Genomic DNA, 13,021 nt, shown 5'->3' with positions numbered 1-13,021 from the left:
GTTGATACCAAGTCACTCAGTTTGGGTTTTACCTCCCACTCTGACACCACCCCCAGAGGTTTCCTTCTGCAGCCTGATTCTGCCTGTGTTTGTCTTGGTTTGACACGTGGGAACAAGGGATACCAAGCTCCTTCTTTCCAGATCCAAGAGGAACAGCAATGATCCCAGATTACTGTGGATTGGATGGGTCAGGTGCTAAACTGGGATTCAGATCCAAGTGACTTTCAAACCTCTGGAGCCTCCTCACAGCACAGGCTTGCTTGCTCTCTTAGCTCCAGTTGGGTAGCCATCTGAGGAGGCAGGCTGAAACTGAAGTTTGCAAAGTGGGATATTGAGCACAGGCAGTGAAAAATAAGAGACACTTTTTCCTTTCCTGCACAGGCAAGTGTGGCACAACTGGAACCAAAGCACAAATCCTGGCCAGCTGTGAGAGCATGGCCAGTGCAGGGGAGTGGGCTTGGAGCCTTTGCTGTGACTCGCCCAACACTGAGCTCAGAAAGCAGGGGCAGCAGGGGCAGCAGGGGCAGCAGGAGACTCACCCTTCTTCACACGAGTGGTTCGCAATTGACCCGAAAAGACGATCTGTCAGAACAAAAACTCTGCCATTCTTTGGTGCTTCTGGGAATTTACACTGCTTCCCTGGGAGAGAACAAGGCTGCATTTAAACTCCTCTCTTGTGGTTTTGTAATGCACTATGAGAAAATATCTTAAGGATCTGTCCACAATCAGTCACCAAAAAAGATGTGATTTTTAAAAGGCCAATAGCTGCCCTAACTATGTGACTAGTGAAGCCATGTACGAATCTTTTTTTCTTTTAAAAAATTGCTTTAAGAAACCCACAGCTGTAGCTTAGCCAGTTTTCAACAACCAACACCAAACAGATGGAGCTATTCACTTTTACAGAACTCTAGCGCTTCAGACCACGTGTGGTTTTTGAGGCATGTCAGAGTGGACGCTACTCCAGGGTGTCTCATGTATCCCGGCTGGCAGCTGTATCTCACGGTGTTTCCGACTGGAAATTCTGTCAGATTTTTGTATTCCTCAGCTAGCTCAGCAAAGGTTAAGTTTGGAGGAGCACCACAGCCACCTAGTGGGAAGGAAAACACAGGGAGAAACAGGGATATCAACTACACAAAGCTGTTTTAAAAATGGATATTGGGTATGCACAGATAAACACTTACAAACAAAACTAACAAGAAAAGGGAAGGACTGAAGGAGTCAACATCATGGGAAGACTGGGGAAAAGGGCATGTCCTACAGGCTTTTGATGGCAGGAATTCCCAGACTGTCCATAACCTCCACAGTGTACCTGCACACTGAGGAAAAGGGAGGCTCCAGTTTCCAGATTCAGTGCAGTAAATTGATGCCTCTCCCAGGAGGCTGTAGCCAGGGTCACAGCTATAATTTACAACCATCCCAGTAGTAAAAACTTCCAAGTCCTGGCTGTTGTGACTTCCTTTGTCAATATTTGGTGGTGAAGGACATTGCAGCTCTAAAGGGAAAGCAAACAAAATTTAAAAAGGGCATGGACAGAATAACATGGGTGGGCAGCGACGGGGGATGGGGACAAGGCAGCACTGACAGGGCAGGAGCAGACAATGGCATGTTAGTGATTTTGCCCAGCAGAGGAGCACACCTAACACAACAAAACACTATTGCACCCAAAGTGGTATGAGTGAGGCAGAGAGCACGACCTCAGGGCCTCTCCAGCACAGAGATGGCCCTAAACTTCCTCTCTGCAGATCCCCAGATGCCCTTTTCCCCCCCCAGACAAAACAATCTCTGCAATCAAACAAGCTGAGAGGGACCCTTCCCTCAAAAGCAGATGGTCCCTGGCCATGAGCTGTCCAGCCTTTGGCTTCCCAAAGGCTGCCAGGGCCCTGGAGCACAGTGCCAGAGCTGTGCCAAGAGAAGCCATGGCCATGCTCACCTGGCTTGCAGGTGGGGACAGCGGGGACCCAGCGGCCATCAGGCTGGCACTCAGCCTCACCACTGCCCTGCAGCACGTAGCCTGGGTGACAATGAAAGGTGACGTTGTCCCCAGGTTGGTACACAGAACTCTGTCCTTCAGCCACATCTCCATTCTGGATGTTGGGGCTTGTGCAGTTGATCACTGGAAGCGAGAAGTGGCAGAGCATGGGCTGGGGAAGCTGCAGGTTCCCCCTTTGGTTTTGTGAGGTTGAAATCAGGAAAGCTTCATGACCAGGATGGTCTGCCCTTTCTCTGCAATACTGCATTCACAGCTCACCTTCACACCGGGGGTAAGGGATGCTCCAGGTTCCATTTGCCATACAATACAGAGTTGTCTTTCCAGTAAGAGAATAGCCAGGGTCACAGCTGTAATTTACAGACATCCCAGGAGCAAACACTTTCACATCCTCTCCGTTGTGCTGGCCGCGATCAATCACCACCGGGGAGGGACACAGCCGCCCTACCGGGAAGGAAATCTTCACTGAGAGCAGAATGGACTTTTGGGGTTTGTGTTTTCTGGATCTTGGGGCCTCTCCAGCACAAGGATTGCTCTAAGCATCCTCCTTCTAGCCCCCCATGTGCCCGTGCTCACCTGGCTCACAGGTGGGGACAGCAGGTGCCCAGCGGCCATCGGGCTGGCACTTGGCTTCACGGCTGCCCCGCAGCACGTAGCCCAGGTGGCACTGGAAGGTGACATTGGCTCCAGGATGGTACACAGTGCTCTGTCCGCCAGCCACTTCTCCACCCTGGATGTTGGGGCTTGTGCAGGTGATCACTGGAAGTGAAAAGCAACAGAGCATGGGCTGGGGAAGTGGCTGACAGAGCTGGGGGTTCCCCCTTTTGTTTTTGCCAGGTCAGAACGCAGGGAAGGCCGAGTGGCCCCTTTTCACTGTGGGGAACAGCATTTGCAGCTCACCATCACACCGGGGGTAAGGGATGCTCCAGGTTCCAGATGCCAAACAAGAAACTGTTGTTTTCCCAGTAAGGACGTACCCTGGGTCACAGTAGTACTTCACTGATACTCCAGGGACAAACACTTTCACATCCTTGCTGTCATGCTGCCCATTTTTGATATTTGGAGGGGAAGGACACTGCAGCACTTGAAGGAGGAAAAAAAGTCATGACTGGTGAAGAGCTGGTACCACAAACACCAAGGTAGGAAAGGCAGCCTTTTAACTTCTTTCTGCCCCATTTACAAGCAGTGACAAATAGCTTGGCTGTCACTGCTTGAATTATACTTCCCTCCCACTCTCATTATCTTCCAGCCTTCATGTTTTTTGAGCTTATTCACATCAAGAATGATAATTTAATCTGTGGCCCTAACAGCTTGCTCTGGACTTTCTGTGGTTGAGAATAAGTTCAGACACCAGCCTGGCTCTCTGTCTCTTTGTGGGTTCACTTAAAGAGATGAAAGCCCTACAGACAAGTGTCTGAGTGAAGATGGGGGGACAGGTATGTGCATGTTTTTCCATTCCAGTCCTGAAGAGCAGCCCCTTTACCTCCAATGTGAGGTGGTTGCACCCTGCCAGGTGCACTCACGTGGTGGTTCAGAAGAAACCAGCCACCACCCAGCTCCTCAGTTCCACTTACTCTTTTCACAGCTCGGGGCAGGAGGGTCCCACATGCCCCCAAACTGGCACCAAGATTCTTGAGAGCCCTTCAAGGCGTAACCAAAATCGCACTCAAAGACAACAAGGTCCCCAAGTCTGTACAGGGTCTTTTTCCCAGTTGTTTTCCCATTCTCGATCTCTGGTCTTTCACAGCCGTTTGCTGGAAGGGAAGAGCACAAGGCACTGCTGGGGGGGTGAAGCCCATCCTGGGTGTGGAAGGACACTGATCAGGGCAGTCAGTACCTGCTGCTGACCCCTTCCATCACTGTCATGGGCATGTCAACACTACTGATTCTTATTCTTACACAAAATATCATTATTTAACTGCTCTTGAGAGTCTGTCCTTACTGGGGCACAGAAAGGGAAATCCACAGAGGCAGACAGAGCTCCTCCTGCCTGGGGGACCTTTGGTCTCTGCCTCTCACTGAAGATGTGATCTGCAGTGATTAGACCAAGAGCCAAGGAGAAAGAAAAGGCCCAGGGCAAGATGAGAGAAGCCAACACAAACACACCTTCACATCGGGGCCGGGGCCGGCTCCACGTTCCCTCGGGGGTGCAGCTGATGGAGGCGTTCCCGATGAGGGAATACCCATCCCTGCAGCTGTACTGCACGGCCGAGCCTGGCAGGTGGGTGTCTGAGGGCTGGCCACTGTGCTTCCCGTTGGCAATGCCTGGAGGGGGGGGACACTTCACCTCTGCCAAGGACAAGAAATACAGATGGGGCAAGGAAAACAAACAAACAAACAAAAAATTTTAAAAAACATCAAAAAATGCAGACTCGAAAAACCGAACGAGGAAGACGATTTGATTAATCCCTTTGAATAAATATCTGTCGTGTTAGCTGTCTTCCTGTCAGGGGGTGCAGGCGTGGGGTCATTCCTGCTGCCCCCCCAGAGCTGGGGACAGACGCCGTGCAGAGCCCCACCTGCGCACCGCGGCGCAGCCCCGCTCCACGCGCCCTGCTGCCCGTCCACCGCGGCGCAGACAATGGAGGGATCTCCAGCCAGAGAGTGGCCAGAGTCGCAGGTGTAGGTGACCACGTCCCCGTAGGAGAAGGTGTTCCTCAAGCCCCCGCTGTGTGTCCCATGGGGGATGTCTGGAGGTGGACCACAGGTGACAGCTGCAGGTACAGAGAAGGTGGGTTTTAGCATCAGCAGCACCCGGGGATGCGGGACACTTAGTTCCCAGGAAGGGAACTGACAGGGATGAACCCATCTTAGCGGTGGTGCTTTCTGGATACAATGACCCACATTATCCGGAGACAAACCTCATATGGAAAAAGTCACATGTGAGAAGGAAAACCTGCACCCTCCTGTGAGTCACTTCCTTGCTGCCCGCGGCCGGAGGTGGTAGGACAATTCTTACCTCCCTTTCCGTAACCATGCTGGCCACACCAATCCTACATGTGACCAGTGAGAAACTCTTACCCCAGTAACAGGGAGTTTAAAATCTTAATGGCTTTGCCAATTTAGACCAGGATTAAACAAAAAAAAAAAAAAAAAAAAGACCTTTGGAAACATTTTCAGAAGCTTTCAAAACAAAACAGAAGAAACGTGAAAGATTTTCCATATACAGTGACTTGAGAAATCTTTGTCTTGAAGGTTGTGCCACTTTCTCCTGCAAGCCATCCCCAGGGACCTTTTGTTGTGGCCTACTTACGCTGGCAGACAGGAGCATCTCCACTCCACAAGACACGTGTGCCAGAGACCTCGCATGTTCTCTGAGACAATCCAACCAGCTTGTACCTGGAGCCACACAGAGGGATTAATTAAATTACATTAAGAGACTTGAGGTTTCTTAACAACCTTTGTAAGCGGCAGCCAAGATTTCTGACTTGGGAACTAGGTTCCTTCATGTAAAGCCGAAGATCTGCTTTGCTCTCGCTTGGCAGCTGAATTCAGCTAGTCACAAGACTCACCCTGTGTCACAAGTGTAATTAACTTTGGACTCAAAGAGGAGGTCTGTCAGGACAACAGCTCTGCCATTCTCTGGATCCCCTGGGTTAGGACATTGCTTCCCTGCAAGGGAACATCAGCCACCATCAGCCCTCAGCTCTCACTGCCATCCCAGCCAGGGATGCTGTCACAGAGAGCGGGCTGCGTAAAGTAAAGGATCCCTTGAAGTCAGAAAGAAGCAAAAATCCAGCCAAGCCAGACACTGGGGGGTTTCAGCACTCTCAGGACATACTTTTACAGAACTCCAGCGCCACAGACCACGTCTGATTGCCAAGGCACGTGATGGCCGGCAGCACTCCCGGCTGCTGGCTGTACCCAGCCCGGCACACGTATCCCACCGTCCTCCCCACGGGAAACACTCTCTGGTTGCTGTGCGGCTCCTTCAGCTCAGCAAATGCCAGTCTGGGAGGTGCACTGCAGCCAGCTGCTGGGAAAGAGAAGCCAGCCCAGTTGTTAGAGGAGTCAAGAAAACGCAGACTGGGCAGGGAAGGTGAACATTCCAGCACAGTTTGAACACTTGCCCTGCTTGCAGACTGGCACGGGGGGCTCCCAGGTGTTGTTTAGTTGGCACTGTAGCACTCTGTGGCCTTGCAGAACATAGCCTGGATCACACTCAAAGGCAATGGTGTCCTTGTGGCTGTAGGTAGTCTTAGGAGACAATATTCTCCCATTCAAGACCCGTGGGACAGGACATCTTGGCTCTGGAAAAGAAGCGCAGATCTTCAAAACAGGCACTTAGGCAGTATGCAGAGCTGTGGTAAGTGCCTGTGAAGCCACTGAGAGTCACAGGCCATTTCAAGACACAAGTCTGAAAATAATTTTCCCCTAGATGATGTACTGCCCACATCCAGCCATGTCAAACACTGAGGGAGAGGCCCAAGCTGAAAGGTGAGGCTGGGGATGCTGGAGTCAGTGGGGTTGTACTCCAGCCTCCTCCCTCCTGCCTGGCCTCAGCTGTACAAACAGCCCGTGCCAATCCTGCCCTAGCAAGAACCAGGCAAGAAGTGCAGTTCTCTGGAGGTTTCCCAGTCTTTCTGAATATGAGGCAGTAGCAGCAGGAGGATTGCACCTGAGTAAGAATTTCTTTACCAAAGGAGTTGTTGGGACAGTGGAACAGGCTGCCCAGGGAGGTGGTGGAGTCACCATCCCTGGAAGTGTTGAAAAGAAATGTAGATACAGTGCTTAGTGACATGATTTGAGCACTGAATGGGTAAATTAGGTTATGGTAGGGGGCGTTAGGTTATGGTTGGACTTGATGATCCTCAAGGTCCCTTCCAACCAGGATGACTCCAAGATTCCATGATCCCTACCTCCGCAGTGTGGGGGGGGGACTGCTCCACACCCCGTTTTTCCCGTCCCGGGTGGTGCAGTGGATGGAGGGCTCTCCCTGGAGCGGGTACCCAGGGTTGCAGGTGTATGTTATGGCTGTGCCATAGTGGAATTCCTCCAACAGGCTGCCCGTGTGCTTCCCATTGGGAATGTCCGGAGGCGGCTCACAAGGGATGCCTGCAGAGGTGCAGAACAAGGCTTTGATATTCAAGTGCAGTGACAAGGTACTAGACACCCCTCAGTCTGTGGGGCATGAACACTCGTCCTGGTGATGGAGCAGCTGCAGGGAAGTGACCTAGGTCAGGCCTTGTAGGCAACTGGATCCCTTCTGCCTGGCCAGCAAATTCTAGGACAGTTAGAAAGCAGACCAATAAGACAAACCTCTGTGGAGGAAACACCTACATGCTGTATCTTTTCTACTGTTCAAGAAATAAAAAAACATGTATTTATTTTGCATTGCCTGTGTAAAATCCGGATTTCTCAGCTGCACACACTGCAAAGGCACTCACAGGCAGCAATCCATGCATCACCTTAGGTTAACATGTACCTGGAGAATCTGTAAAATGCTTCAAAATCCCAGAATGTACCAGTAAACATTTCTTTCTTCATATGAAACAGTCACCTAATCAGCAGCACTACTTAATCAGCAGAGAAACACCCCCGTGGGATTGCTGAGGTGCAGCTCAGCAGCTCATGGCACACACACCAGTTAGCTGAGCTCGTACTGAAAGAGAGAGCCCCCAATTTGGGACTTTGGAATTCTGCTTCTGGTCCTGCCACAGTGCTCTGCCTCTCCTTAGGGCTGTGCCTTGGTCCCTCTTTGTCTAACATTAACAACCCTTATGTTGAAGAGAGTATTTTCCCTTCCGCTAATAATAGGGCTATAATATCAGTCCAAGGATACGGAAGTACTGCTGAAAATGCTCCAGCTGAGACATTGTTTTCTATAGTACACTAAGCTTTGAGATCTTGTGCCTTTTTCCAGAACATTTGCTTAGGACAGAAAAAAACTTCCAGCAGTCTCTGCTGGAAAATACGTACCAGATCCATGCAAAGCCCCTGGAGGTGTAAGCTACTTACGCTGACAAGTGGGAACGTCACCAGTCCACGCAACACGTCCACCAGAAACCTCACATCGTCTGCTGGCTTTTCCAATTAACCTGTGCCTGGTGTTAGAAGGATTGAACATTCATTCCCAGTCATTCCAGTGGGAGATACTGCCTCTTCCAAACCACCCTGGACAGCGTGCTCAGCCCTGCAGCCAGCAGAGCTGTGGCCCTGGAGGAGAATTTCCCTTCCTCACTCTGCCTACAATTTCATTGTATATACATGGATATATAAGCTAGGGAACACCTTGTGTGTTGTAATCCATTTATTGGGAGTGAATGGAGGAAAAAAGGGAGAGGTACCTAATCCTTTCTGTGTTAAGCAGTAGCCAAAACCAGGACTTACCCCTCTTCACAGCTGTAGAGCACTGTTGACCCAAACAGGAGATCTGTTAAGAAACTAATTTTCCCATTCACAGGTTCACCAGGATGATTGCATTTTTTCCCTGGGGGAGAAGAAAACCTCATTTTAGGCTTCTCTCTATCTATACCATGGCACAACAGATGCAACTATTACACCAGTAATCTGTCTACGATTCCAGTTACCCCCAGGTGGGTTTCAAATAGCTTAAAGTTACATGGCTTTACTAGTCACATATTCTCTGAACACCAGAATCCAGTTAAGGTTTTTGCAGCATGGACAGAACCTAGAACCTATTCCTTTGTGCACAATGGTCACCAAATCAAGGAGCTATTCACTTTTACAGAACTCTAGTGCTTCTGACCACACTCCGCTCTCAAGGCATGTAATAGTAGGTGACATTCCTGGCTGTTTTGCATATCCAGGTCGGCAAGTGTATTGCACAGTCTTCCCAACAGAAAAATCAATTTCATTTTTATGCTTCTCGTTTAGCTCAGCAAAGGGAAACCTGGTAGGAGCACCACAACCACCTAGTGAGAAAGAAAACAGACATGAGAATCAGCAGGACAGGCATGTGGGGTGCAAGCACAGCAAGAGCACTGTTACAAGGGAAGGCATTTGGTTTGCCTTACAGAATTGTTTGTTAGTATTAATATAATCACTATTAAACAAATGCAGTATATTTTTCCCAAAGGATTCTGGAAAATCAGGTTCTTGTTCCCAGGGTATACTTAGATCTTCCACTGACAGGGTTTAAGCACATGTTTTTAACAGTGTTAGGGGACATTAAATAGCAGTGTACCCCAAGGCAGCTGTGTCACAATTTACCTGGCAGTTCAGACGTGCTTGAGAACTCCTGGTGCTGGTACAGCCAGTCGCAGATGGGAACAGGAGGCTGCCAGCTGCCATCCTCCTGGCAGAAGATTTTAGCACTGCCTTGCAGGCTGTAACCATCATGACACTGAAATGTCACTGTTTGCCCGGGTGCGGAAGTAAGTCCTTGGCCACCAACTTGCCTTCCATTCTTGATATCGGGGTTGATGCAGACAGTCACTGGGAGTGCCCACGTGCCACCGCCACGTGCGAAAGGAGTCAGAACAGAACAAGATAAAAAACCCACAGGTTGTTAAAATTGCAACAGGAAAAAGCGACATGACATCTACACAGATCTCCTCAGAGCCACGCTGTGACCTTCCCCCCAGGGCCCAGGCCCCAGACACACCTTCACAGCGAGGGCCAGGCTGGCTCCAGTTCCCTGATGCTCTGCAAAACACGGCAGCGTTTCCAACCAGGTAGTAGCCAGGGTCACAGGTGTAGGTTACAGACATTCCGGTGGTAAAAACTGCTCTGCCCTGCCCGTTGTGATTTCCATGCTGGACCCCTGGAGGCATGGGACATGGCCGGGCTGTGACAAGTGAGAAAAAGTCTAACTCAGTGAGAGAAGAGTGTGCAGGGGGGGAAGGAGTCAGCGTGATGCTGCACTGATGGGTTAAAGCCCATGATGCTGCACTGATGGGTTAAAGCCCATTGCAGGAACAGCTCTGCCTGCACACTCTGCTCCAGCTGCAAGGAGCACCCTGGCAGGGCTGCCCTGGTGCAGGCAGCAGGCACCCACACTCACCCTCTTTGCAGATGAGCACTGGAGGATCCCAGGTCCCCCCTGGCTGGCACCGAGTCTCATACGTGTCCTCTGCAGCGTAACCTTCATCACAGGCAAAGCGAAGAGTCTCTCCAGCTTTGTAGGTGCTTTGCAGCCCATGGACCTTCCCATTCTGCACCTCGGGCATCTCACAGCCAATTGCTGCAGGGAACATGGACAACATCCCTTAAACTTGAGTGCTTGGGCCAGATCCTGCACACACAGCCCCCTCCCTTCCCATCAGTGCCATAAGCCTGTCTGCTCTGCTCCTCCAGGACATGCAGCAGCCTTTCTGCCAGCCCACAGCCAGCAGAGCAGCACCCACCCACCTTCACAGCGGGGCCGGGGCCTGCTCCACACCCCACTCTCCGTGCAGTTGACAGATGTGTTCCCAACCAGCTGGTAGCCCTCCTTGCAGCTGTAGTACACGGTCACTCCTCGGGAAAACTTCTCCAAGTTCTGTGCGCTGTGCAGCCCATTGGCAATGTTTGGTGGCTGAGGACATGTCACTTCTGGAGAAGGAGGGGAAAAACTCATCTGAGTGCTGGTTCTGGAGAGACCTCTTTGCACTTGGTATCCCATGAAGTGATGTGCCAGTTCCTGGACAGAGAGTGGGGGTCACCAGCACCCAGCCCCAGAGTGAGAGGTGCAGCTCATGCAACCACCATTATGGAAACACCAAGCTTCAGATTCAGGGGTGCAAGCTCATTCTTCATGTCTTATAAAACTCTATAGTTCATTAAAGGAGAATTTCATTCCTCAGACTCAGTGACACCTGTCAGGGTCTCCCTGTGCTCAGAGCAACACTAAGACTTCCCCCCAGGCCCCAGACACACCTTCACAGCGAGGGCCAGGCTGGCTCCAGTTCCCTGATGCTCTGCAAAACATGGCAGCGTTTCCAACCAGGTAGTAGCCAGGGTCACAGGTGTAGGTTACAGACATTCCCATGGTAAAAACTGCTCTGCCCTGCCCGTTGTGATTTCCATTGGTGATCTCTGGAGGCATGGGACAGGGCTGGACTGCGACAAGTGAGAAAAAGTCTAACTCAGTGAGAGAAGAGTGTGCAGGGGGGGAAGGAGTCAGCGTGATGCTGCACTGATGGGTTAAAGCCCATTGCAGGAACAGCTCTGCCTGCACACTCTGCCCCAGCTGCAAGGAGCACCCTGGCAGGGCTGCCCTGGTGCAGGCAGCAGGCACCCACACTCACCCTCTTTGCAGATGAGCACTGGAGGATCCCAGGTCCCCCCTGGCTGGCACCGAGTCTCATACGTGTCCTCTGCAGCGTAACCTTCATCACAGGCAAAGCGAAGAGTCTCTCCAGCTTTGTAGGTGCTTTGCAGCCCATGGACCTTCCCATTCTGCACCTCGGGCATCTCACAGCCAATTGCTGCAGGGAACATGGACAACATCCCTTAAACTTGAGTGCTTGGGCCAGATCCTGCACACACAGCCCCCTCCCTTCCCATCAGTGCCATAAGCCTGTCTGCTCTGCTCCTCCAGGACATGCAGCAGCCTTTCTGCCAGCCCACAGCCAGCAGAGCAGCACCCACCCACCTTCACAGCGGGGCCGGGGCCTGCTCCACACCCCACTCTCCGTGCAGTTGACAGATGTGTTCCCAACCAGCTGGTAGCCCTCCTTGCAGCTGTAGTACACGGTCACTCCTCGGGAAAACTTCTCCAAGTTCTGTGCGCTGTGCAGCCCATTGGCAATGTTTGGTGGCTGAGGACATGTCACTTCTGGAGAGGAAAAAAAGATGGCCCTGTGGGTCAGCTGTTTGCCATTTTGTGTGCTACTAGGGCTGTTTGGTTAGTATCAGGATAATATCCCAAGTTCTGCTCAGTCCTGGTTCCATTTGCTGAACCAAAGCATCCACCAACAAAAGGTACAGCAGGACTGAGGTCACAATCACTCTGCAGACAGAGGAAATTACTAATTATAAGGACAGTCTCAGCAGGACGACTCAGAGTCACATCATGGGACTGAGCAGAAGATGTACATGGACACAGAATCAGCAAGAAGTTGTGATTATTTCCTTTTCCAGGAGGAAGATGAAGACATCCTCCATCTGACCAGAATCAGAACCACAGAAATCCCCATCTGGGGCAGCAGAAGCTGCATCCCCACAGCTGCGCCACAGCTCCTGAGCATGCTGGGGAACTTGCAGCCTCCTGCTGCACAGCAGCTCAGCCCTGGGGTTAACTCCTCCCCATCCCTCTCAGAATCCAAGGCAGGACAGGCTCCAGCCAGCCCCCTGTCCCACCCCAGCTTCTTTCTCCCGAGCTGTTTCTGTCTCTCAGAGACCTGACCTGGCAACACTTGGGTTTTGAACTGGCAGAAATCCCAGCTTTGCTTTCCCACTGAATTTGAGGGGACACAAGAGGGAGCGGGGACACTTGCCCTTTCTGCACACCGGCAGAGGGGGGCTCCATCCGAAGCCGGCTCGGCAGGTGCTGGTGCGGGAGCCCTGCAGGGTGTACCCCGGGCTGCACACGAAGCTCACGGTGTCCCCGGGCTTGTAGAAATAGCGGGGGGAGGCCACTTGCTTCCCATGCCGGACGCGGGGGAACGGGCACCGGGTAGCTGGAAAAGGGAGAGAAATAAAACCTTGTTTGCCCCGACAGCTCCCACGCTGGCCCTGCCTGGGGTGGGTGCCGTGTTGATGGTGTCCACACAGCGAGGCAGGCAGGAGGGCAGACACTCAGCACCAAAACCACAGGGAAGGAGGCTTTTGTGTGTGCTGGGCAAATATTTGCACTAGATGCGGGGATGTAGAAAGAAGGTAAAAGAAATGCCCCTCGCTGGTAATATCCCAGTGACTTTCTATGCCTCACAGCAAGTTGCAACTTGACAGAGCTCAGACACTGTGTTACTGGAACAGGCTCCTCCTGTCACTGCTGTAAGATGAACACACAGGACGAGCCCCTTGTTATGAGAAGCTGGGCAGGCTGTGAAATACTCTCCGTAGCCTCTATTTCCCCCCCCCCCCCCCCGCCCCGCTAAAGGGCACAGGCAGCCCTGGTCCCAGAGGGCTGGTTTGTCAGCAGAGCAG

The 13,021-nt window shown here is 51.8% G+C and overlaps 1 protein-coding gene across 1 annotated transcript in view; it reads right to left on the bottom strand.

The window, feature by feature from the left end:
- The window catches only part of LOC127393846 (CUB and sushi domain-containing protein 1-like), a 71,439-nt gene that overhangs the window by 40,002 nt on the left and 18,416 nt on the right, over positions 1 to 13,021 (bottom strand). Inside the window, 24 exon segments of the mRNA XM_051639332.1 lie at positions 1,310 to 1,492; positions 1,931 to 2,113; positions 2,249 to 2,431; positions 2,564 to 2,746; positions 2,888 to 3,070; positions 4,094 to 4,276; positions 4,507 to 4,701; positions 5,241 to 5,326; positions 5,500 to 5,599; positions 5,769 to 5,960; positions 6,058 to 6,237; positions 6,847 to 6,853; positions 6,855 to 7,042; positions 7,946 to 8,031; positions 8,318 to 8,417; positions 8,671 to 8,862; positions 9,161 to 9,385; positions 9,555 to 9,737; positions 9,954 to 10,133; positions 10,301 to 10,483; positions 10,808 to 10,990; positions 11,179 to 11,358; positions 11,526 to 11,708; positions 12,364 to 12,552. Coding sequence (XP_051495292.1) covers positions 1,310 to 1,492; positions 1,931 to 2,113; positions 2,249 to 2,431; positions 2,564 to 2,746; positions 2,888 to 3,070; positions 4,094 to 4,276; positions 4,507 to 4,701; positions 5,241 to 5,326; positions 5,500 to 5,599; positions 5,769 to 5,960; positions 6,058 to 6,237; positions 6,847 to 6,853; positions 6,855 to 7,042; positions 7,946 to 8,031; positions 8,318 to 8,417; positions 8,671 to 8,862; positions 9,161 to 9,385; positions 9,555 to 9,737; positions 9,954 to 10,133; positions 10,301 to 10,483; positions 10,808 to 10,990; positions 11,179 to 11,358; positions 11,526 to 11,708; positions 12,364 to 12,552 — 3,930 coding nt within the window.

This window comes from Apus apus, chromosome 23, assembly GCF_020740795.1.
Source record: "Apus apus isolate bApuApu2 chromosome 23, bApuApu2.pri.cur, whole genome shotgun sequence".
Classification (NCBI taxonomy): Eukaryota; Metazoa; Chordata; class Aves; order Apodiformes; family Apodidae; genus Apus; species Apus apus.
This window is presented reverse-complemented; position numbering and strand designations above follow the sequence as displayed.